General features: G+C 39.2%; 1 protein-coding gene across 1 annotated transcript; it reads right to left on the bottom strand.

Moving 5' to 3' along the window:
- Nucleotides 1-3,424: 3,424 nt before the first annotated feature.
- LOC138019508 (uncharacterized) lies at nt 3,425-25,889 on the bottom strand. Its single transcript, XM_068866319.1, has 13 exons — nt 23,331-25,889; nt 22,704-22,791; nt 22,512-22,543; nt 15,794-15,947; nt 14,548-14,711; nt 13,568-13,722; nt 12,425-12,505; nt 12,146-12,257; nt 11,333-11,410; nt 10,122-10,249; nt 9,485-9,601; nt 6,922-7,032; nt 3,425-4,450 (listed from the first exon to the last, which is right to left on the bottom strand). Exons 1-13 carry the CDS (start codon nt 25,818-25,820, stop codon nt 4,360-4,362), a joined length of 3,801 nt encoding a protein of 1,266 aa, XP_068722420.1. The 5' UTR covers nt 25,821-25,889; the 3' UTR covers nt 3,425-4,359.
- Nucleotides 25,890-26,998: the final 1,109 nt, after the last annotated feature.

Genomic DNA, 26,998 nt, shown 5'->3' on the forward strand with positions numbered 1-26,998 from the left:
ATCGGTGAATATTCACCTCGACTTCGTCTCGGTGAATATTCACCGATAATCACTGAGCCTGAGGCGAATAATTGTTTTAGTATAAATACACAGGTGATTATTTCAAAAAGAGAAAAAAAAAAACATTTCAACGCGAAAATCATCTTCACTCACAGTGGCAAAACGACTACTGGCAGCCATTTTGTCCGTCGAGGTGATTATCGGCTGATAATCCGAGATAGCGAGCCAATGAGAGCGCGCGATTTTGTATAATCACCTTTGTATTTATACTAAATGGTTTTAATAGTGAGACACCTCTTTCGATGCAAATTTTCTGTACTGACTGAAGGTAATTACTCGAAACTATCATTCTGCCATTTTCGATGGGTCATTTATAAAACGGAGCAGTGTAAAACCAATTATGATTAAACTTTTAACATATTATCTGTCAAAGAGTTAAGTTTGATTGATTGCAACCGGTTGTAGGAAAAGTTAACTCACCGAATGCTGACAATACCGAGAACAAAGAAAAAAAGTCACTCCGTTGCTATATTTTTTCGGTAATATTACAAGGTAAGGCGGTTTTCCCATGTGCACAAGTGATTTATTCTTTTGAAATGGATAACAAGTCATGTACTATTTGCTCGCCTCCAATTTAAGTTCAATCTTTCGTGTCATCCATCAAACATGCCTTTCTAAGAGTTTTCTGGTATTTTTTTGCTTGCAGATGAAACTAGGGTCAGCATTGTTCATCCTAACTTCTCTAGTTGGAATTGTAGTGATCACTAAACGCTCCGCGGCGACAGCAGGTTACGAGAAAATTTTAGAACTAGGGAGAGAACACAGGCGAGAAGAGTTTCAATCCAACCCAGGTGTTACTGGGACTATGGGTTGGAGAAGAAGGAGAAGTATCAAAGGTAAGCGGCATTTACTCTTGTGTGGACAAAAGAGCGAATCGTTGTTTTTCCTAGATCGGTCTCAGATCGAGAGTTGTGAACCAAAACTATATTTTAGTTAACTTGCATCGGCAAGGGCGTACCAAGACTTCTCGCAAGGTGGCACTGGGTGGTGTAAGTATAACTTCCGGAGACCTATGAGTGAGCCCTAAGACTATGAGTGACGTAGCCGCATTTCAGCGCGGGTAAAATGATCTTGAGTAGGTTGCAGTCGGTTTTATTTTTTTATTACTCAAGAAATTAAAGCTCGATACAGTTTCCCTGGCTTGTAGGCTATTTGCATGATGGCGTAATTTACTCCCAAGAACTGAATGCTTAGAGTAGCTCTAATGTCAGGAAACGGTCACCAATTTTTTCTTTCCCCTGGAAAGTAAATGCACCATATTCCAAAATGGCCGCATTTTACTATTCTTTTGTTTCCTTACAAATGGGCCCTTTTGGCTTCGCTTTCAAACGTAAAATTCAAAAGACAAAACCACAGGATTTGCAATCAAACAAAAGAATACTAAAATGGCGGCCATTTTGGAATAAGGTTTATAAGTCTGAATAAAAAGACATTTGAAGTAAGCTTTGCATTGGTGGTAAAATCACACAAATGGCAAATTACTGAGCCTGTTGGGCAGTTTTCAATTGTGTTGGATCCGCAATGGTGATAGGATAAAAAATCCCGACCTACATTCTTAGCCAACCAGAACCACAAGCCTGAAACTTAGAGTGACGTAACTCGAGTACAGTTTTCAGTCAAATAAGACCAAATAAGGTGCTGCCAGTTTTACTGCGGATCAGAATTTTATGCAAACAGGAGGTATGTGCGACGACATGCTTGCAAGCCAGTTTCCGTTGGTTTTTAGCTTTGCTTCTAATTGCTTGGGGGAAAAAAGGAAAAACAATTGAAATTTTGGATCTATCAACACGCCAAGTAACACAAACTTTAGGTAAAAGTTTATCTAATTTCAACGACACAAAAGTTAAATCACCATTCACTGTTTGTGAGTTTCGTCTCCAAGCTATTCACAAGAGCTTTTAAGGACGGTGCCTACTAATTCCAAGGTATTTTTGCGCGGTTTACTGAATATGCGGGGAAAGCATATCTTAATAATTGGTATTGAAATCCAAAAAGAAAATCGGGGGTAAACAAGAATTTTTTAAAGATAATTAATCAACAATATTTGTAAAAAGCTTTAAATTTCAAAGCTATGTATGGAATTATTTTCAAAATTGAAGCTTAATTATCTCTAAATGCGTGGTTACCCCTAATTTTCTTTTTGGATACCAAGAGCACTTGCTAAGTTCTTTCGCCACACATTTTTAAACCGCGTATAAATATTCCTGTCTTAATAAGCACCACCGATATGAAACCCAATCTCGTTCCCAGAGGCTGCGATCCTTTTGGTCAGCACCAAGGGAAAGACATTTATCTCCTCCCTAGACGTGCTTCACTGGACTCAAAGATAAGAGAATTTCAGTATAAGGTTGTAAATAGAATCCTCTATGTAAATAAAGCCCTCTATAAAATAGGAATGGCCAGTTCACCTTTGTGTACTTTTTGTCAAATATCAGAGGAATCCCTCGAGCATCTATTTATACAGTGTCCAATTTCAAGTGCTTTTTGGCTTTCTGTAGTTGAATGGTTGAAAAATTACTTTTCGACAATCCAGTGTTTGACAGATGTGAGTATAATGTTTGGGCTCTTTGGAAAAGAAACGCAACTGATTAACCATATTATATTACTAGGTAAACAAGTTATTTTCCAATGTAGACTTCTTAAAGTGAATCCTTCCCTTTCACTTCTAAAAACAAAAATAAAAATTGCTTGTCAAGTGGAGCGTGTCATAGCTGAGCAAAATGATATTGTAGATAGTCATAATGAGGGCCAAGCACTGTTCGCTGGACAAGGGTAATGCGGGCTCTGGGAACGAGATTGTATGAAACCCGAGTATCTCAAGATGCGCAGGACGTATGCGCAAATAACAATAGTAGGCAACCGTAGAATAATCACATACATGTGCAACCAACGGCAAAATCGTTTCATATGTCAGTTGAGCTTTGTTGGTTCTCTACTCTGCCTTGGGAGGTTTTCCTACGAGTACTCCGGTTTGAAATGAACGTTTTAAAGAGCCAAGTCTTCGATAACCTGCGAATACAGCCGCCTCTCTTCGATCCCGGACCCTAGGGCGCTCTTTCGCACGAATCGCTCCGTCCGCTAGGGGCGGTTCGTGCGATGATAGGCGGCTGTGTTCGCAGGCTAAGTCTCCTAGCACTGGGGCGCAGACGAGAGAACCAACACACTCAGCCCACATGTGACATCGAGTCTTGGAGTCGAAGCCAGGCCATGTTCATGGTAAGCGACTTCTCTCACCACTGCACCAGCCCTGCCTCAACTTCTCCTTTCATTGCAAACTAACACTAAAGCTGATTTGAGTTAAGTTCATTTGTGGTATTTTAAATTAGTAGAGCATAGAAACTATACAAAAAAGACTTTAAGAAAGTGAATATTATTTATCCTTTATTACAGTTATTGCAAACTATGAACAACTTATCATGTATTTACATTTCCTTACAGAATCAAATCCAACTCTAGACGAGAAGACGGCGAAATCCTTTGCCTCGGGTAGTCAACAAAACAAATACACTTAAACGACTGAACATGCTTTAAATTGCTTTGTTTTCTATCAATAAATCAGAAAACTTGGAGTCAGTGTTCCATCGTTCCGAATACAGAAACTGGCAGACAAAGCAAAAATGAATTTTCAAAAATAATGCAGAAAATAAACTATAGAAAAATAAACTTCAGCTGATCTAAATAAAAAAACCAAACACCATAAACCCATTGAGAGATGGCACCAATACTTCCGCAATTTGTTTTAGTTTTCAACTGCAAAACTCAAGCTTAAGTCAAAAATCGACTGGTCATAAAAGGACCGACAGCGAGCACGAGATGTAGAAGTATTATTGTTGCAAGTATCTCGGTGCCACATGTCCAAAGGATTTACGTAGCATAACCAAAAGGAAAACATACTCAGTTGTGCTTTCACTGATAAATCTCGAACAAGTGCTTCGAGAATATGTGTGGGTTCCACACATGTCCCCACCCCCCCCCCCCCCACCCCATTAACCAAAAATATATCTATTATTTGTTGTTTTCTTGCCGACTTTTTTTGGGTAATTGACACCTTTTTCTATTTCTCACTTCATTCAATCATTTGAAAAGAAAAAAAAACAGCACCAGTCCTTCTAAATGGTGCAATTACTGAGCAACAATTTGCACACAATCAAAATCTGCAATCCACTGATCGAGAATCACTCCCCTTGCAAGCGGGGTTTAGTAGCTTGAGATCCGAAAGATTCCACGTGCAAGTATGTATCAGTATTGTGAGCTGAGCTCTGAAGATCTTAATATCGAGAATCTAACTATCACGTGACCTCAACGCTCGATAGTAAGTGCAGGATTAAGAAGCTTGAGATCCAATGTATTTCGAACACGTTTGCAGCCGTACAAATGAAGTGTGGTCAATCTGTGAAGAGAGAGAAAGAAAATGCCGAGATTTAATATTGTTTTAGCAAGTAAATAACAGGAATTAGAAGAAAAAAAATCATTTCTTTTTTTGTCCCTAAATTATTCTTAATTTTTTCATAGTTTTAGTTTTCGCCTTGGGCTTGTTATTTCTAGTCAATGCATTTTTCAGATGACAAGATGAAAACCTGAGTTAAACCTTTTATATTATGACGGTCTTCAAGAGAGCATACGTGACCGTCAATGTTCCGCTCTCTATAACTGCTTCCTTCAACGGAGTTTCAACCGATCCAGTTGAAAATTGCTTTGCCAACACTGTATAACGCAGACACGAAAATGGTCTTGTTCGCGCGAATGTTCATTTTCAAGTGGCAATAGGCGATTGGCATGATGGCGTCATTTCACTACCGAGACCAGAATGCTTTTTTATTCAGAATTTTCTTCTTTCTTGGGAACAAATAAACAATTGTTTAAATTTGCCTGACAATAGAAGCAACTCAAAGCAGTCTGGTCTTCGTAGTAAATAACGTCATCATGCAAATCGGCTATTTCCTTGGCGAACCCAGGTCAACAAATTTTACCAAGGACACATTTGGACCGAGGGTCGTTCTATATTGTCTTAGCTTGTTTTCACCTTGGCAACTCTTGCTACGATCACACGGTACGATCATACGGTATTGAACGCAGCTCAGAAAGTAACAATTCAAAGATGTCCGATTGTCAACCTGCTACAATGTGAACTGTAACTTTCACCATACGGTATATTTAACAGTTATTCAATAAGCGCGCGTTGGATATAAGACGGTAAATGGCCAACAAAGCGCGTAGCTCCGAGTTGGCTATAACAAGTCTCATATCCGACAAGAGCAAATGGAATAACTGTTTTATTAAATTCTAATTAAATTCTGAACGCTTGCTCATTTGGAAATTAAAGCCAATCATAGCCTGCGTAGCTGGCGGATATTTTATGGCGAGTGCGATGGTTTTGGTCGCGCGTGGGCCGCCACTGGCATGGCGACTAGTACTTTTCAAGGATTTTACTCACGACAAAAACACAGCGAGGCTATCATCGATTTACTCCCGCGTCTTTAAATAATCCTGGAATAAAATATCCCGTCAGTTACGCATGCTAAACCAATAAGTTTTCAGCTTAGCGACACTTCACGCAATCAGATTCCATATTAGGTCATACGGTATATGAGCTGATAACCGAGTTTGAGCGAACCAATCAGAAAGCTAGATTACTCGCTGAAGGCGAGGTGAATATCGGTAAATAAAAACGGTTCGTCTCGATTTTTATTCACCGATATTCACTGTCTGTCACCTCGACAAAACGACTTACGGCCATTTTGAAAAAGGTGATTCTCACTTAATAATCACCTCAAGTCCAACCAATCAGCGCAGAGAATTTTCAATAGAACGAGTTTCAATCGAGTGTCGTAAACGAAAACCAAAGTAATTACTTTGGCCAAACAAAAAGGACGGAGACAATCCAATAAACCAATCAAAACTCCAAGTAATTAACACAAAGCGCGGGAAAATGTGCACGCGCGAGCCACGATTGGTTTTGGTTTTACTTCTGATTGGTTGAAAAAGTGGCGCGAGAACTTTGAACCAATCACTGATTGAAGTAAGGCAAAACCAAAGCAATTCGATAATTTCTTTCACACTCAATTGAAAACCGCTCTAGTCACCTATGTAATTATCCTAATTATATAGCTGATGCCCAAGATTTAGCATGTCAGAACGCTAGCAAAGCAATATCTTGAGTTTTAAATTTAAAAGAAACCCCCAATCCAACAAAAAATTAATAACTTCAGACCACAGAAATTAATGTTTTCAATCGAAATATTTTTTCAAACAACGCGTATGTATCCAAATTAAATGAATTTCAGAAGAGGTTGACTAGCAATAGAGTTATTTTCACAGAGTTATGACATTAGAGTTAAAGTTAAGTTTCCAAAATCCTGAATTCAAGATTTTAGAAGGCCTAAATCCTGAATTCAGAAATACAGAAAGTATCCTAAACATGCATAAAAGGTAACCTTAGGCCTAAGGTTAGCTTTTATGAATGTTGGCTGAGGATTTTGGAAACTTAACTAACTCTACGACATAACTCTATGAACAAAACTCTAAAAATAGCTGTTCCCATTTCAGAATTGCTTGTTTTAGTTTTCAAATTTCCAGGGAGCCGCCATGGCTCACTAGGACATCTAAAACAAAGAAAATTTAAATTAAGTTGCTTTGTTATAGGTGTCCCAGTGCGCAATTCGCTCTCGGTTTTTGTACCATGTGATCGCCAGCTGCAAGGGCCTATTATAAAACAATAGCTTAATTGAACGTGAAAATAAAAATCTAAATACAATTTTTGTTCGATTTATTTTAGGGTAATACATGTTACCGATTATCATTAAACTAAACAATAAAAACAAAACCATTTGTTAGCCGAGCCATGCGAAACATTCTCGTTACCTTTTGCAGTTTTTGGCAAGATGAATCAGCGTGTCATCAGAAATGTCTGTGCAAAAGCTCAGCTTCAAATTACATAAGCTCTGGCCACAGTAATTTGCGAGTGACATTACGCTGCAAAAAAAAAAAACCACACTAAATCAGAATTAAAGATGACAACTTAAACTAGTAGTAATCTCGGATTATTGAAGTGCGTTCAACAGTCGCTTTGCAAGCAAAGGATAAGGATAGAGAAAGAAACAATCCTACATGTATATGACCGACGTTTGCGGATACGAGCTTGTACTTCTTGAGGGCCGTACCATGACTCATGAGACAGGATTCAAGTCCTTTGCCCTTAGCTAGACTCTGAGGCGCAAACTCGCCCCGGGTTCAGTTTCGTCTCGGTGCGTGGTCATTTGACTTTAACTATTTAAATGCTCCCTGAATAAGATGTGTTCATCCCGGAATGAAATTTCATCCGGGGGTGTAAAATGCATGTAAACACGATACACTTTTTCATCACTGACCGCGACCACATTTATCTGAGCCTCATTACAATTGACTTGCGACGATTGAATATTCTGCGCATCTTCCAACGTCTCATCTTTCCCGCCAGTTCTTATACCGCCATGAGTTCAGCCCAAAAGAGGTAAGTAAACACTTCTATTATGCGTTTTTCAGCATCGCGTTTGCATCATATGCTACTTGTATTTAAGAACTTTAGCGTTCCGTGAAATTCTACGCGAAATCGGAGCCATGTTGTTTTCACGATGATAACTGCTAACCAAAAGCGTCCCGGGATGAAACTGCTCACTATTCATCCGGGATGAAAGTTCCCATGTAAAGATCCTGGCGTGAGTTCATCCCGGGATGAAACTCACCCGACTCTCATGTAAATGCGGGCCTGAATCATAAGTGCGATCTGTCTGATTTAAGAAGGTATATTGTGGTCAAAATAACTCCGAATCGTTTCTGAGGAAACGATACAACGAAAATGACCGTAAATAACATGGAACAAAATTCACGAAGCTCGGAAAGAAATTCTCAAAATTTTGGGAACGACCGAAAACCGGAACGATGAAAGGACAGGCACGTAGCAGCCATAACACAAAACGCAAACTCATTTTTGCTGGGATAACCGATAACTTTCAACACGGCAACGTTTTTAACGGCAAGTTTAATTTTTTTTATTACTTGTTACGCTAACGACCGCTTTTCAGTGTCTAGAAGACTATTTTGCACTTTGTCATTTCCTCCGGTATATGTCACTGGTAAGTGATAAAAACGAAACAGTTCCCTAGGATGGTAATTGCGCGCCGCCATTGTTTCGCGGTCTTTTACCTCGGTTAGCCGGGGTAACCCGGCACGTACCATTTACATGGCAAAAAGATAGCTCGCCTAGAAGGGTCCCTCGGGCAAGTAGAGAGGGTGCCCCGGGGAGGCGGGTTACCCCGTCTAGCATGTAAACGCTTCAATGCGTTTTATAAAGAACGGTATGAAAGTTGGCTCTCCCAGGGTAGCTCGGTTAGCTAGGTAACTGGTTAGCCGGGGCACCCTCCCTACATGAAAGAAAACCCCAAAGGCCCGGTTACACGGTTTCAATATTTGACTAACATTCGTTCAACAAAAGTTAAACGCAAAAACGAAGTTGTGCGGAGGCCGTTCAAACGGTTCTAACATTGCGCCAACAAAAGAAACAACACTTTTGCGAAATTTGATTGCGAGGAACTAAGAACTAGAAACCAGTCTCTCTCGTCCAGATAAACTACGCCATATTGACTTTTGCAGCCTGATGTGCGCATGCGTGTGTTCTACAATTGTTGAACAGAGTGTTCAAACGGCTTCGACACCATTCAAGATTTCCAGAAAAAAGGAAAAATTGAACCGATGTTGAATGAAAGTTTAAACTGATTTAAACTTAAACGCCTTCAATCAAGCTTTCAACATTTTTTACGCTTTCAACAATGTTGGACGACCTGTTCAAACGCACCGAACAAAGCGAACATGCTCAAATTTTTCATGAGAGTTAGCTAGAGTTTTGTCTCGTTTGGCCGCGCACGAGAGTTTGAGGGAGAGATGTATACCGGCTGGCAATACGTCGGAAAGGGTTTTCCCAGGGTGGTTCCCAGGCTCTCCCTTTTGTTTGCGCGTGAAACTCTCAAAAAACTCTCGTCAACTCTCGCTCTCGTTTGGCCAACTCTCGATCGCTCTAATCTAATCTCACGAGCTCTCAAGAGTTTCAACTCTCATCAAATCTCGCTCTCGTTTGGCCAGGGCTTTACAGAATAGACTTCTTTCATAAGGCGGCCAAATAAAAATATTCTTTTGTTTTAATGCTAATAAGCCTTTTTAGCCTCGCTGAAATGAGCAAATTTCAAAAGACTTTGTTTCAAAATGAGGCCAGTTGGTCTAATTAACATAAATACAAAAGAATGTAAAGGTGGTCACCATTTATGAAAGTGGTCTATAGGAAATTTCTTACGAGAGTCCACCTTTAATTGCATACTTAATTTTCCTAACAAGAAGTAGAATGCGTAATTACCTTCCCGTACTTTAACAAAAGAACGCCAAATTAGGATAGTACCTTTTGTGACCTACTCCAGTTGAGGTCAAGTCTAACAATTCCAGCCGCTTACAACTTCTTGACAGAGCGCATATGCCGTTATCACTCACTCTCGAACAGCCACAGATGTCTAGAGACCTACGCACAAGACAGAAGCAATTCTTCAGATAAATCCGAGGCATACACATCTAGGTCAAAGTATGAGAAAGCTATGTGTAACTTTGAACATTAGTTACATTCATGTCCAAGTCCACATGTGCAAGTCTTTGGCTTTTTCATTTCCGATGCCGTCATCAATGCACAAACCTATTTGGAGTTTAGACTGGGATTTTTACCCTGAGCATCAAAATGCGAAAATGCGAAGCGGACAGGTTCTTGATACCATTCCTGCGCCGAGGCTGGCCAGTATTTCGGAAAAAGCATTTGACTTGACGGAATAATATTGACGCTTACATTTAGTGCCATAATACGTGTTTTCTTTTAATACCTTGGTTGTGCTGCCTTTTTTTTGCTACCGAACACGTCAAATTCTTAGACATTTAATCCTGCCCACTTATACATTGTGTTTGTGTACATTGTTTATAGTGGTAAATGTATGAATCAATGAAGGAAGCTGAATCTAAATCTTAATCTAATAAACGAAGATATCCTTCCTTGCCTTATTCTAGGAAGATTGGTGGCAATTTCTGCTAAAGATACATCAGTAATGAGTGGACAATTCGCTAGAACCAGAGTGGTGACGAGTGGACAATGACGAACAATCTTCTTTACGGCAGAATCGCGAACCTGAATGAAGTAATAAAGAGACCAAACATTAGCTTAAATAAAAAAAATTCATTTTAAAAAATGAACGCAGAAAAAGAGATGTGCTCCGACTTGAACCCCGTACACAAGGCGAAATTGATAGTCGTCAACAACTCGGGTGCCTTCTATTTCGTTAGAATGTCAGGGAATTTCTGTTGGAAGTTTAAATAGATCGATCCGTTTCGTTTCGGATAGACCGACAAAATTGGGACCATCTTCAAAGATGAAAAAGTTTGTTTTATCAAACCACATGATCACTGTAAACAAAGCACCGTAAAGCCCTGGCCAAACTATCAAACGAAATTGGATTCAGCGCTCCAACTTTGCTCGCTGTAACATTGTTCGACCGTTTGGCCACCCATGTTGGAAGATGTTCATCCAACATTTTTTGTTCGATTAAGCGTTGTATAGAGTTTGCTTTTGATCAAACATTACGGCCAACAATTCTGCTCGGATTAGCTTGAAGTAGACTGCAAAACAGTCGTTTTCTTCCCCTTTCGGAATTTTCGAAGCGCCGTAAGCGTGATCCTCGCGTGTGAAGCGCGCGAGCCTCACACTCCACATTCTCCCTCGCCGTTTCTACCCTCACTCCAGACCTTTCGTTTGAATATTTACCGCGTCGCTTGCGTTCGCAAAAAATACGACTGTTTTGCAGTTTAAGCTTGAAGGGCTTCTGTGTGAATGAGACCACAATTGTGTATAACAGCAAGAAGTCAGGCTACTTAGCCAAGTGCTGGACCCTCGCTCAAACCAAACATATGCGATCGCGCGGTGGCTTGTGACAGGTTTGCGCAACCAGAGAGTATCATATAATCTCCCCCCCTCCCCTCGAAATTTCTAACCACCTTTTTGTTGAACAGAAAGCAACAACCTTACATCGTTCATCAGTAGTTTTCCTCGAACTACACCATCTTCCTTTAACCCCATCATTTTTAACCAACGCACACTGCCTCGAAAAGTCATTTTCTTCGCTTTCATAAATTAGAATTGACTCTTTCCTTTGATACCTCCTGGGTAGTAAAGTTCAAACTAGATAGTACTACAAAACTGTGACTTTTATTTTACCTGTTTACAACCTCTAAGATCAAGATTTTCCAGTTCAGGCAGATTTGACACCAAGGCACCGATGGCTGAGTCAGTGATCTGCAATGCAAAAGTTAATGCGCATCAACGTACAGTTAACCATTCACAAAATTTAAGTATAGCAAAGACATTGTTGATGTCACCAATTTTCACGAGCTAACCAAGCCTACATGGTTGTCAAAGTACATGTGCTTTCCTTTAAACGGTTGGCACATTTAAATGAAGAAACAAAACGTTTGTAAACAAAATTTTAGTTTCTAAAGAAACTGTGGTGCTGTGTCGGTGGGAGATTGGAACAGAAATTGATTTTATCAAACGAGTTGATAAAGGTCGAATAACCACCGTGAAAGATTTGGAAAGCTAGTTTGTAAACAGATAGCTTCCCAAGAGGAATGAAGAAGACGGTACAGCCTTGATTGTTCACGCCAGTAGATAAATGAATGGAGATAATTTTCTTCGATGCTGACTAGACGATACTTGGGACGATGGTGACATCACAGTTCTATTTCACAGAAGTTAAATCTGAGCGCCCAAAAACATACATTTTTCCTTATGTCCTCGCAAACTTGCTTATGAAAGGCCCCATAAATTTTGTAAAGTTGACAAAAATGTTAGTTTGTCCCGAGCTAGTGAATGGCGTGCGTCTAACCCTTTTGAGCCGAGCTAGTGAATGGCGTGCGTCTAACCCTGGGTGATATCACAGACTGCTATGGATTGCAGTTTTGAGAAAACTCAGCCTCACAACACTGAAAATTAAAATGAAACACTAAAGCACATCAATCCAAATCAATTTACCTTGTGACACTGTCCAATGTTCAAAGTTTGCAGCTTCTTGCACGTCTGGCCGAGAATTTCAATTCCAGATGGAGTAATGTTGAAACAGCCAAACACTTCAAAGATCCTAAGACTGCAGGAATGCATGTAGTTAGATTGAAACGGGGACTGTTTCAATTGACTGTCCTGCCTTGTGATTACAAGGCATTTAATACCCCACTCATTATCTAAAACCTTCAACTATGCATCATCCAAAAACTTTCCCAGACATGGTACCATAGTAAAATTAAAAATCCTTACGTCTTGCCATGCTTTTTAGCCATGCACTTGATAAACTTGTCGCTGACAGCCTGACATCCATTTAGACAAAGGCATTCCAACCTACGATATTCATGAAGATTTGATGACTATAAAACTATGGTAAAGAGACAGAAATTTATCAGTGCTATCTACTTATTGCCAGTTTGCATGTACGACAAATGAGCTACAGGACCCTGGTCCATTCAATGGAATTGCACAAATTCAACTGGGCATACATTGCTCAACAATTGTGACCACAGCAACTCCTTATTACAAGATTTTTAAATCTTGTAATATGACATGTGTATCCTTTAAGTAACCTGAAACTAGTTTAATGGTCTAGCTCTGCTGCATCTCCTGTACTGTACAGGTGTAGCTCAGAAGAACAGACATCAAAACTAGTAATGATGATCATGTGGATTTTCCTGCATTATGTACTAGTTGTGCAGTATATAGAGTGAGGTCCGTACTGGGAAAACATTGAACTCAAGTTTCTTTTTTTTGCAGGCGAGGTCCATAAACTTGCAAAAAAGGAACAAGACCATTATTTTCCCAGTACAGACAGAACAAGCTAGTTCAATAAGGTTTCCTCTTGCACAGGGTTTCTATTCCTTGAGTCTTGCCTTTTCGCCTGCTTCTGTTAACAGTTCTGGAAAGTAAAATTTGTACTGGAACTCTGACAGGACTAAATAAAAAAACATTTCTTGCATTAATTTTCTCTTCCACGAACATGCAGAGAGTGGGAACTGCTTGGCAATCTATCTACGCTGCTTCATTATATCAGTCAATCTTAGCCGTCTGTATAGCAAAATTTGGACCACTAAGAGGACCAATTAGAATTCTCGGACCAGTTTGCCTATATAACAAATTGCATTGGTTCAAGGTGCATGTGAAGAAGATGGTGATTCTGTGTTTCACTAATCCACCAATGCCACACCAGTTTAGAAACCAAACATGCCATTTATTAAATACTCTACCTGTATAATATTATGAAAATTACTATGTAGTTCTATCTTTAACAAACAACTGTGTGAATCTCACTGAGCTAAGTTAAGGCTTTAGCTATTTACAATGTAGTTATTACAGATAAAGGTATCATTCCAGTGGTTTCAGAAAACAGGTAATGATAGAAAAAAATGTCACCTTTTCACATTGTCAACTAGTGCTTGGACGCCACTGTCACTGACGTTACTCCAGCTGGCATCCACCGATTTCAACCAAAAGCATCGTGCAGCCACATGCAAAAGAACAGATTCCCCAATCAATTCGCCACCACGGCACCTGCTGAAATTGAGTTCCTAAGAATCAAAAGACACTACTTGTGAATCACAAGATTTTCATGATGAAAAATTCTCATAATTTGATCAGGCCAGTTGTATAAAATAGAAAACTGGAACTCTAATATTTTCACCAATGACCGACCCAATCCTGATAGCCTCATAAAAACCTCTTGATATTCGGTGCCCCGTGCATGGTTCTTCACCACACTCACTTCCAAAAAAATCATCGTATGCACAGCTTTGGCCCAAAATATTTGTTTATGATTTGTTAGTCCTTTTGCCAAAGTTGGGGTGTCCTTGGCAAGCTATAATTTCTAAGTTCTTTGCACTTTGTTTTGTTTAACAAGTAAATGAAACTTATTGTGAACCGGCCAAAGCTACATTGAAATTTGACACTAAAAACCATCATTATATGTGCAGTGCCGAGTACGAGGAACTGCATGAAGTTGAAAGCCAGTTCTAAGGCACTCCACTTCAACAATCTGTAACAAACAATTCAAACCCCAAGTGAGAGGAAGCAACCTGCCAACCTCATTAACCCTTTCACTCCCAAGAGTGCCACTTATAGATTTTACTCTGTCTAACGCCAGACGATTTTACTCGTCAATGGGGAACCCCACGGAGGTGAAAGGGTTAAGTCCCACCACCAGGGGTAAATGGGATAATAAAAGCCTTCAAAGGCAAATAAAGCCAGTGTCAACAGCAGAAATTAAACTGGGCGCAACTGCATGCAAATCCAAAGCCCTAAGCACTGGACCAAACCATTTCCTTCATATTACCAGCCAAGATAAATTTAATAAATGAGGGAAAATAAACATACAAGTTTTTTTTCATTTACTGTACCTCTAGTGAGTCACTGCAATTCCTGAACAAGTCTCTGAGACCTTTCGCTGTCACTTTGTTACTGTGACACTGCGATATCGTTAAACTGACAGGTTTGCGTTTGCCAATTGCTTGTAGCCATTCATCCGTGATGTTGTCATTCTTTTTTAGCACAATCACTTTCCCTAAAAATCAAGATGTTGTTGCTGCTCAGTTGAAAATAATAGTAAAGACTGGTCAACACCACATACTAAATAAAAGGTTGCTTTGAGCACTGGTAATTTAAAGGTGGGTAGATCCATGAAGTGATCAGTGAGGAAGAGGAAAGTATACATGGCAACCCTATAAATAGCCAAAAGGCAGTGCTCGAGCTTAACTTTTTTGATCGCTTGCCCTGGGACTACTTGAACTGAAAATTTACTAGTCCGGAGTAAATCTCTGGTAGTCCGTCCTGATTGTAGCATGGCAATATTATTTGCAATATCTTTTCGCCATCTTTGTAAATAACCCAAGGAAAAGTGTTTTCCCATTCAGGGTGGAAATGCCTGACTTTAATGGTTCGATCCTTTTGACCATAATTATGTAGATTTCTTGGGCGCTTCATTGCTCTTGCTCTCTTTTGTCTCCAGTGTCTTTTCTGCGTCTCCACTACCCTCTTTATGGTGTTTGTTTGGATAATCTCTGTTGTTAGAACTAAAACATAGGCCTCTAATCTCTTCATGATAAGAACATGGGTAGTCAAGACAAAGATGGTGGGCTGGGAGTTCCTTAGTGCCCTGTCCCAACCTCAGCTTTGTTTAGTCTTCTCGCCTCAGTCATCGCATTGGACTATCTGTTTTCGCGATCGAAATGTTGCGAGGAACACATTGAAACAACATTTACAAGACGTGTATTTTGTTTTCACCTACTGTATTTTTTTAGACATTGCAAAAACTAATTACAAAATAGTTACTGGTCCTGTGACTAGTGGTTCTAAGTTTCTACTAGTCCAGAAGCATTTTGCACTAGTTCAGGACTAGTGGACTACCGCTAAGGTCGAGCACTGAAAAGGAATAAAATGGAACACTTGCAAACACGGAACACACCAATGACTGCCCACTGGTATTCACAAGGGGGTGACCTCTCATCGGTATTGTCTCAATAACAACTGAATTGAATTGGGATCAACTGTTCCAACTACAACAAAGCTACTGAACAACACAATGACACCTAAACCAAGGCGCCCACCAATAAAAGTAATAAACAGTAAAACTGAATAAACTCATACATAACGTCTCATCCATGGAGATACGGTAAAACTGATGGCAAACTTGAGAACAAGACACTAAGTCTTTGCGTGGTAAAAAGGAAAATATCCACAGAAGGATTTCATCAGGGATATAGAGGAAAGGCACTGGCTCACTGTCACGCTGAGAGCGGATCTGAAGTAAAGGAAGAAACGAGAGAAACCATTTTTAAAACATACCCAGACTCCAACTACTGTACATTTTCCTACTCCAAGTTTGTTTTCACCAATACTACGGTAATAGGAAGCTGATCAGTAGGAAAAACTTAACATTTAATGTTAAAAAGGAAGTTTTACCGGTTAATATTATTAGAAGTTGGTGGCTGGTTTAAAGTGCCAATGAAGTAAAAAATTATCTTTTACTTAGCTCAAAGACCTTTCAAAATGATGAAGAATGGTGTTTTCTATTTTGGAATGCCTTCTTTCGTTCCACAGATATTCAAGTTTTTGTCAACAAATTGATGACGTCATAAATATTACAAATGACTGTAATAAATCCCAAAATTGAGAATATTTCCGAAAATATTGGAGCGATGATATCTAAACTTTGCACCAGTAATGTACATCAGATTAGGCACAGAGTGACACCCATTAAGATGTTGCGATAGCAACACTCTCATTTAGAATCCCTCCCTGCAATGAACCAAATAGCTTGAATTTTGAATAGATAAGTACAGACAGAATCTGATGGTCAGACTAGAAACACATGTGCTGCCCATAATGCTCTACATTTCTGTATAAGCTTACCGAGAGTGAACATGTCATTACGACAATAAACAACAAAATCAATCCTGTGTTAAATAAACCCAACAGCAAAAATGGTTGCCAGGGCAACAGCATAAAGCCTTACCAGAAACCCATAAGGGTTGAAACGTGTAACGCACATTCACAGCTTCCGAATATTCAGTGTGAACTGATTGGTTGAATGTTTCAGTGCTAAGTACCATATTTGGAAACCCCTCGCTCTTGTTGTTCCAAATATGGTACTTAGCAAATTGAATATTCAGAAGCTTGTTTCCCAGCACACAAGGGGCCATTACACGTTTCAACCCTTATGGGTTTCTGGCCTTACTTGATGTCGATTACTGCTGCCAAGTTTGAACAACACCCATCCAATATTTTTGGAGATATTCTCAATTTTGTGATTCATTACAGTCCTTTGTTTGCTTTGTTTGTGACATCATCAATTTTTTAAACAAAACTTGTATATCTCTGGAACAAAAGAAGGTATTCCAAAGTAGGAAACACCATTCTTCATCATTTTGAAAGGTCTTTAATTAAAATAAGCTAAAGATATTTTTTACTTCACAGGCACTTCATATAGAGTAACCAACTGTTGTCATTGTCAAAATTAATTTTAATCTTAGCTTCAATTCAGGATAAACAAAGTAGCCAAATTGTCTCATGAAGGGAAGTAGCTGACACTTTTTGTGCGCTCTCAGTACATACTGAAACCACTGGAAGTTAAAATGGCTAGCATCCAATTCCTCTATACATTTTATCATCGCATGAAACATACAGATAGTGAGAATGAATGGAATGATCACAAAATATTTAGTTCATTTTCTGACAGATTCTCCTTATTACTTCCAAAACAAATAAAAGAAAAGTTGAGAGAATATGGATTATGACATTAGGTTTCCAGGGATTGATTGAGGGGTTTTCCACTTTGACCAACCAATAGCCTCTGGAAAATAAGCTAGTAACCCTCACGGCTGGCAAATATAAAGTTGAAAAAATGCCAAGATTCTAGTTGTGATGGAACACATTGCTGCACATTGTGAGTTTGAAAGGTGAATGGAAGCTGTTCCTTAAGCCTGGTTTACACTGTAACATAAGCATATTAAGGTTACTCCAAGCCTTCGTGCGTGCTCTCCAGAAAAAAAATCGTACGCGCGCTGTTTTAAAGGAAACTACCACAAACTATATATCAATACAAAGGTTAATAAATGCACTGAATTCGTAAAAAAATATAAGTATTTTATTTATCATTATTCTGTTTGTGAAAGTGAAGGAAGCCGGTAAACAGTGAAATGGCCGAGCGCCATTCCGTTGAATTCATCGGGTATCAAACGTGATCGCTGATGATCGCTGCACAGTGTCAATCCCAAAGCATCAATCTTTCAAAGCGTGTGAGCATTTTCTCTCTTTATAGGTCTGTCAAGTTCAACTATTAAAAAAAATGAAACAAGTTTTGCCTTCCGAAGCCACCACAAGGGAAGTATTTGGTTTGAGTAAAAATGCCGACACAATTTCGTTCCTAATTTTTCGATGAACATTTTGGCTAAATTTCACGGAAATCTGTCAGTTCTACATACCCTATTAATTCATTTGAAAACGATACATCTCATCAAAATTGTAGTGCGAGTTTTCGCCGTCAAAAGAAATACAAGCATGTCACGCCTTCTCTGAGAATTATGTCAACAATGGGCTCACACTGTGAGACACCAGCCAATGATATGATAGGACCCTGCTAGTTCATAGCAAGCAAAATGGTGCTCCACGGGAAAGCAATAGTGTTTTTAGTCACGTTTTATCCTAGTTACATGTAGCTCCCTTGCGCCTATTTTCCAGTGGTAACAACTATGGGAAAACCAAAGGAAGGAAAATTGCAAGGGCAACGAAAAACAAAACCGAGGAGCGAGATTACAGGGAGGCATTAGTGGCTGACATGAAAGCAATCGGTTAAAACTTGCCCCGTGCAATTTTTTGCTACTGGCTCCAGGTAAAGATGCAGGGGAAAAGCTGACTGCTTTCTCCACATCTTTTTTGGGAAATTTCGAAGGCTGATCAAACCACAAATCTTTATCCCTGTCCAGAAGATTTTTCCTTTTTTTGCTAAAAAAATCAGTTGTTTTTTTCTTCTTGGGTCCTGGCTTAGCTTTTGTCTTTATCCAAGGATTTTTGTCTTTTCTTAAGCGGTTCGTCACGACGAAGTGACTTTACGAGTTTTTGGAAAGAATTTTGTGAGTGGAAACAAAAAATTCTTATTATTTGGAATAGGAGCCCTTTTGCCGTGAAAAGCTTGTGTGGGAGTTCACGCTTTACGAAGATTAAAACACCTTTATAATTTATTAACTTTTTAAAAAAATCTATTCTTCTCAACTTTCCCACGTTTTCAGATTTGAATTTAATTTTTTGGAAAATTAAAGTTTAAATTATTAACTTTAATTTGATTTAAAAATTCTTTTCTTGGCAAAAGTAGCCCACAAAGGTTTGGAGTATCCTTAAGCATAAGCATAAGTATAAGCTTTGTAAACCAAGAGTAACATAACTGTAAGCATAATCATAAGAAAAAAGGAATCATTTCCATTTTCTTATGCTTACGCTTATGCTTATGTCCTATTAACAACTGAGTAAACCAGTACAACATAAACCTAAGCTTAAAACCGTCTGCCATTCTGGAAATGTGCCTTGTCTCATTATCAAGCAATTTCTTTTCTGGAGCTAACTGTGCTTGCATAATTATATCACTTCTCTTTAGCGTGAATAAAGTTCACGCTTATGTTGCAGAGTAAACTGGGCTTAAGCAATACAGGTAACTACAATGAACTGACATTGTGTGGTTCTAGAAAATATCCATACCCCCACCACAGAGGACATTTTGATTTGCACCCCCCCTCCCCCCAGGATATTTCCTGTTCCAGAGGGGTCTTTGATCACCCCCCTCTCCTCAGGAATTTCCAGAATTTTTTTACTTATAAAAAAGAAAGTGAATTAGTTATGTAATTGCAGTAGAAGTTTATTACAACAGTGTAAAGATTCAGGTTAACTTTTAGAAAAATATAACGCTTTGTTAAGCTCATTATCCAGCTAAACTTTTAGCTTCTTTGCCATCAACTTTGCAAAGCTTAAACATTTGGGTTGCACGACGTCGACTGTTTCACGTTTTTGTGCAAATTTCGATGAGAACATTTCACTCGCTTAGACAACTTCGCAAACGATAGTAAATAAAACAGAAACTTACAAGGTTCCTTTGTCTACACATTTTGTCAGTTTCTTCAGGTTGATTCTTATTTAGGGACCACACATGTTGACGCGGTAGGTTTCATGAACGTCGTCACAAAGGCGATCGTTTTACGAAGAAAGTTATTGACGCCAAAATAATCTATCATAATTATTTGTAAACTTAGATATGGCGATTTAAGTGCAGTCTTCAAATTTACTGACTCTCCAGCAGCAGTCTTTCTCTCCGGTAAATGACACACAGCCTCACTGTTGCTTGCCTTTGAGCCACGGATGGAATCGAGAGGGCGACTGTTATTGTTTTTGGCGCGATTTACTTTCTCCAATGAGTAGTGAAACTCCTGTTTTAGAATTTCCAGTTTGACATAACGAACTGAACCTCAACAATCGTTTCCCGAGGCCCCAATTGCGTTTACTCAAAGAAGAGAAAACTTGACTCCCAGTTCCTGTCTGTGGTCTAAATGCCACCCACAAAAAAGAAAATGTCGTTGCACGCAAGCGTTATCGCATTTTCAATGAGTTACTACCCCCAGAAAAACATGAATCCTAACAAAAATGTGTTTACTGCATGTGAAGGTAGCAAAAAGCGATACTCAAGTGAACCGGAGTGTTGGTTGGACGAAAAAGAGACAAACGGAAGTGTTGGTTAGACGAAAAAGAGACAAAGCTGGAAGTCTGGGGACGAGACTCCAGTTGAGACTGCCATTTTTTTTTAAATGTTTTGAATCCGTCCCAAATGAAAAACACATTGTTCTTAGCTTCGGGAGATTGTAGCGCTTGCTAACTCAAAGAAAAAAAATGGAAACATTGAAGCTAATAGTATTAACTTTATCTCAAAACTGACTTTTGTTTCAAAACATCGTCCGATAGTGTGTTTTTGTGCTTCAGATCGATCGTATGTTGCTTTCAGTGTTTTGTATGTGGTTCGTGACCCTTTGGAAAAGTAGTTTCCCACGAAACCCCCCTACCCCTTGGAAATTACTGCCCTTTAAGCCCCCCTCTCCCTCGGAATTTCCAATGATCTTCCGTGGTGGGGGTATGGATATTTTCTGGAACCACACATTAGCAGTTTTAGCTGCAATAATAATCACATAGCTACTGTCATTGTACGGGCGCAGCATCAACTTTGTGACAAATCTCCTTTAGGGACTTTAACAAAAGAATACTACTCTCTAGTCAGGTCGTTGTTGTTGTTGTGATTCGGGACTTCGTTCCTTGTTTGTGATTTCCAAGTGATATTGTGTGAAAAGTGACAAGTGGCAAGTGACAAGTGGCAAGTGGCAAATCTACAGTTGGTTTCCATGCAATGTGATACTGTGAAAGAAGCCTTCGGGAGATTTTGTCAAAGAGATGGACAGTGCTTTGCCTGTGGTCAGATAAGCGCAAGGAAGTATTGAGTTAATTGTACTGAGATTGTACTAATAGTAGTCGTTAGCTCGAGTTAAGTTGTCTCCAGTTAAATAAATTGCATTTCCTGGAAATAGCGAGGTTATTATCTTTCTGCCAGTAATTAGTTACCGTAACACACTAAATTGCTTGAAATAAATTGTCCAGATACCGTATTTACCCGTGTATTAGTCGACCCCCCATTTTTGATGGCAAAAAATTAAGCAATTTCTTAATTTCTTAGTTAAATCTTCATGGGATACTAATCTTGTATTCTTCGATTTCTGGAACTGTGGATACACAAAAAATCAGGGCCTCAAGCACTTAATGGTTTTGTGGTTCAGCAGTTGTTGTATATGCATGCGGGCATTTTGTCCTCGAAATTCGATTTAAAGTTCTCAGAAAATCGAACATGTAAACCTCAAGCTAACCTGTTTCGTTGTTCAAGGATAAAGGGCTTTAGAGGATAAGCACAACATCACAGAAGCAGGAGTCAATCTTTGAAAATAACTTGCGGACGATGCGAAATGTGCAAGGTTTAATTGGTCCTCGACTTATAATTCTCACATGACAAACAAAACAACCCATAAACCAAACAATACGAAGTTTGCAAAAGCATTTAAATCAGGCTGGTTTGTATAAAGAATAAAAAACAATCATTACCAACCACCATTTTCAGGCAACACGAGTGACGTCATCATGCTTGGTAACTACTTGGTCTACACCGGACCACTATATGAGTGCCTACATAAAGTAGTTACCCGATGCTTGCACCCAAACACGAGGTATTGCACCAGGTTACCAAGCTGTTGAACGATCGCGTTTTATTTGAAGAAACAGAAATGCCTTTTAGAGCAAGCTTTCCGCCTTTGGAAAACAAAAATTTCCAGTGTCTATTTGATATTTGTGCTTGTGAGTATCTTTAACATTTAGAGTTGGACAAATCCTTTTTTATTTCAACTGAAATTGCTTACATTCATTTTGAAGTCTTTTGTCCACTGCGCTTGTTATGCTCAAGACAACATTATTATGTTAATTTTGAATAAATTACTTAGCTAGAACTTGGCTCTAAATCTTTGACCCGTGTACAAGTCGAGGGGGATTTTTGGAGCTTCTTTTGAGGCCATAATAGGTCGACTTATACACTGGTAAATACGGTAAGTGTGAGGATCATTTCTCCCTTTTGTCTACAATCCACATTTCAAATATATATATATATATTTCAATCTTTAAAATTAATGTCATTGGCTTTACCTCATTCACCTTATTTAGCGTATACTGAAAGAAAAACAAGGCAGAATAATTGTCTTAATTTGATATTGAAGCACAAGAGCTTCTAAAAGCTTACCAGTGAAACAATTCTGTCATAATTACCAACATCTGGAAAAAAGAAAACAATGACACTTCACATTAGGTTAAACAAGCACTTGCTATTATTCCTTATCATATTATTTTTCAACAACTGCCACAAATAACAAATTAAATGTACATGGAACATCTGGCTTAAAGTCTAAAAAACAATGAGAACCATTTCTCTAACCTTGTAGGTTCAAGGGTGGTACAGCCTTAATCACTTTCTCCAAGTTAAATGGCTTCAATCCATCCTCTAATGATGATGAACTAGAACTCTAAAACAGTGAAGATGGATACTGAATTTAAGTAATATTGTGATACAAAGCAACACTTAACCTGTTAACACCCAAACTGGCCTAAACCACCCAGACTATTTTATTCCATGTGTCAGACGGTTTTACTCATCAATGGGGAACCTCCGGGAGTCAATTGGTCAATTAAGGAAAATCTACAGTAACACTCCAATGTCACAGGAAATTGAATGTTTTCAAGGAAAAAATAATGGGCTCTTGACCTCCAATCCTGATGGTATTTACCGGTACATGTAAGGTAACATTTTGAGAATGAGGGGAATTTTTTTTTGCCTCTTACAGTATTCCTTACATCAATCAAGCAGAAGACAAGCTTGGCTAAACTATGAATCTAAAGGAGAATAATAATTCAGAATGAAGGTTGTCTTCTATTAAAACTGTTTTAAAGACCAAAACCTGATGACACTCCCCTACAACCATGGACAGCTGTTTCTTCAATTTACTGTACGTGTACATGTATCTAACACCCATTAACAGTTTATTTGCACAGACATTTTTAATACCTTAGACAAGCTGTGATGATGTGAACGGCTCTTGTTTTTGCCACCTCTTTTGCATAAATTATTATTTTCAAGCCTTGTAATAGATGTCCTTGATTGCTCATGATTTCCATTTGAAGAACTCGTATTTTCAGTGCCAACAGTTTTTCCTTGTCCTCCTTTATGCTCAACTTTTAAACCAGCATTCTGATGACAAGCAACAGATCTTAAAATTGTGAACCCTTTGTCATTATCCGTGACTTTGTTTGCATCCAATAAACAACAACTAACTGTTCTTTTCCTTGCAGATTTGCTACGAACGTTTCTTTGCATGTGTTTACCTCCTTTCTCTTTCCCCTTAGAGGAAACGCTAGTTACATCAGAAAACGAAATTGCCCTTTGCCTGTTTTTTGTTTTCCTGTGGTCTTTGACAAAAGAAGGACTCTTAGTAAGTTCACTTGGGTGATAACTACTCCAAGCAATGCTTGACCTCAACCAGCGTCTTCTGTATTCATGAGAACTTGACAAGTACTTCTCATCCTCTAAATTAGTTGTACTTTGCGAGACTTTTAATGAGAGATTTGAGATTTCGTCACTCAACAATCTTTCTTCCCTTTTAGCTTTCTCTGAGGCCGTGAGGTATGAAAAGTTCAGTGGTGTTTTTAATGTTTCAGCCATCAATGCTTGCGTTTCTTCACGTTGCTTTTCAAAGATGTTTTGCTGTTCAGCTGTCAAGGAAGTTGGTTGAACAGAAATAAGAGCCTTTCCACATTCAATGCACCAATTAGCAGCCTTGCTGTTCACTTCACCACATGTAGGGCAAATTTTTCCCATTACACTTTTATGACTTTTACATGGCATCAAATATTTTTCTATAATTGGTTCTTGTCTATGTGATAGTTTGATATCACCAGAATGTATACTTGAATTACACAGTGGCTCTTCCTGTGAATTACTGGTATCGCTTATAAATTGACTTGACTCTTTTGAACTTCCAAAACCTTCAATGAACTCAGTAAGTTCCAAGAGAATTTGATCTTTTCCTTTCTTTTGCTTTACTTTGTGTTCTTGTGGATTGCTTTTCCCTTGCGGGCTCATTTTCTGAACCTTCCGGTAGTGAACATCATCACACTTGGAGCCAAAACTTAACAAGCTAGTCTCAGAATCAGAATTCTCAAACCCACAATAAAGAGGGCCATTAATCTGAGGTTCAGGACTATTGAAGTGCGGGCCATTGGAAATTTCCCTCTCAAATGTTTTGCCATTTGAAAAAGGGTAACCTTTGTCGTCTTCTCGTCCTTCATTACCAAACTGATCCAAAGTAGGCATGTATGACTCATTAGAAACTTCTTTATCTGATATTTTGCGAAGGGCCACTGGTTCATTTTGAAATGTTTGGATAGGTGTATTGCTGGAACATTCACCTACAATGTCGTCAGACTGATGTGGCGATGCAGGGATGAATCTGTTATTTTTCCATGAACACTCCGAAAGATATGCATTTAAATCAACTTCCCCAGAACGTACAGCCTCTTTTAAGCCCCAAAGCTCCAACCTGAGTTCGTCTTCATCACTTTCAAACCGTCGAGGAGTTCTGCAACAATACTGCAACTCGTCGTTTGAAGTGCAGTCATTGAGACTGCGTGACAAAGGTTTTTCCAATACTTCTAACTGATACATATGATTGACTGTTTTGGGCTTGCCTGAGACACCGTGACGTTGGTCAAGGTTTTCGACATTTGGTCTGTCCAAAGCTTCGTTTTTACAAGTTTGCAGTGGCTGTGCCCAGTAAGTTTCTTTTGATAAATTGTGATTCCTATCGTGGAACGAACTAAAATCCTCTTCTTCCTGCAGCCCATTAACACTGCTAAAAAAAGCCAAGCGCTTTTGGCGCAAGAAGTTGGCGTCTGGTCTTGGAGTGCTCAGTTTGCTTGATTCCGATGAGCGATCAATTACTACGTTCGATTGTTTTGACGGGGTTTCGAACGACGAGACGTATTGATTCGAATGTGTGGAGGCTCCAGAATGCCCAGAAAACTGATCCAAATTTGCACAACTCCGACAATCTGGAAGCTCACGACTCTTCAATCGCGGATTACAGTTCAAGACTTTTCCATTTTCACAAGGAAATATGGACTCCATGTGCTCAGGCTCGTCATTTGATCCGAATCGAGACTTGACGTCACCCGACCCTGTGACATCACTCCTTGTAGTTGGAAGGGAACCTTGGATTCTTTTCGCCCAGCCCGATGCCAGGTCTTTCGCATCATCATCATCACTTAGCTGTTCCATCCATTTACAGCAATAAGGACCAACTGGAACTTCAGATCTCTCTCGTTTGGATTCAGTCAAGTTGTCATGGTCACTGCGCATACTCTCCTGATAGGCCGCTGGTCTTTGGCACCCAATATTTTCTCGTGTTTTTTGGCTTTTTTGGGTGATGAATAACCTGCGATCAGGCTCTATTTTAGTTTCGCGTGTTGTGGAGTTGGCGAAACGAAAAATCGACCACATAAGAGAACATATGAGCGAAGCTAAAAATGGGCCTGATCGCAGGTTAGGTGATGAATGAATCCCTCGGATGCCCCGATAATTTGGTGCACTTCCTTCTGGGTATCATCATTATCATTGGGTGAAGTAGTAATGGTAGTAAACTCGTTTATTGAAACATCATACATTACAGTCGTAGGACTGAATTACGTACAATATAAAAATTACAATAAAAATGGCTAATTACAATTGTGTTTGAAGGTTATTTACATCGCATGGCTAATAATAAAAGAGTACATAAAGCGATCGGTGCGACAAACTGGAGTATTAAAACGTCTCTTATTTCTCAAACGCCGAGCGTGGGAACTGGCCATAGGAGGTAGCAGACTAGCCAGCTTGTGGTGTTCATTACTTACAATACCTTTAATTAAATAATTTAATAGATAATGATTCACGTCTCTCCGAAAGTTTTGGAATTCCGGCCTTATCCATCGCCTCACATTACGCAGATTACGATAAACTAGGAAAGATTATTCGCATGGCGCGCCTCTGAATACGTTCGAGGTCATCAGACAAATATTTCGGGAGACTACGATGGAATAGCTGACATGAGAATTCTAGGACTGATCTATTAAATGACACTATAATAAAAAGCTAACAGGCCATCGGGACTTATGCCGGCTCTCTTTAGCTGACTCAAAAGATACAATAGCCCATTTCCGAGTTGCTGCATACCTCAGTTTCAAAGCGAGTCCTGGTGCACAACCATTCAAATGGAAATGAGTTGCGTATTCTTATGCAAATCAAACTCATTTCCCTTTGAATAGTTGAGCAACAAGACTCACTTCGAAACTGAGACAAACAGCAACTCGGAAATGGCCCATTGACGTGCAGCTTTGGAGGTGATAGTATCCACCTGATCGTTCCATTTCAAGTCCGGCATTACTGATCGTAACCCCTAGGATTTTACAATGACTTTACAAGAAGATACCCTCTCAAACTGCACGCCGTCTATCTTAATCGGGCCATAGGATGGTGGAAGAGATTATTGTGAGACCAGCTGGAAATTTGATTGATAGCTTCCTGTAAAGAGCTTTCCCCAGAAGTTGGCACCAACTCCGAAACAGTCAAGTCGTCTGCAAACTTCTACATGGAGAACGACTCTCCCGGTAACTTTAGGTCGTTATTCATGACCACAAACA

This window comes from Montipora capricornis, chromosome 10, assembly GCF_036669925.1.
Source record: "Montipora capricornis isolate CH-2021 chromosome 10, ASM3666992v2, whole genome shotgun sequence".
NCBI classification, from domain to species: Eukaryota; Metazoa; Cnidaria; class Anthozoa; order Scleractinia; family Acroporidae; genus Montipora; species Montipora capricornis.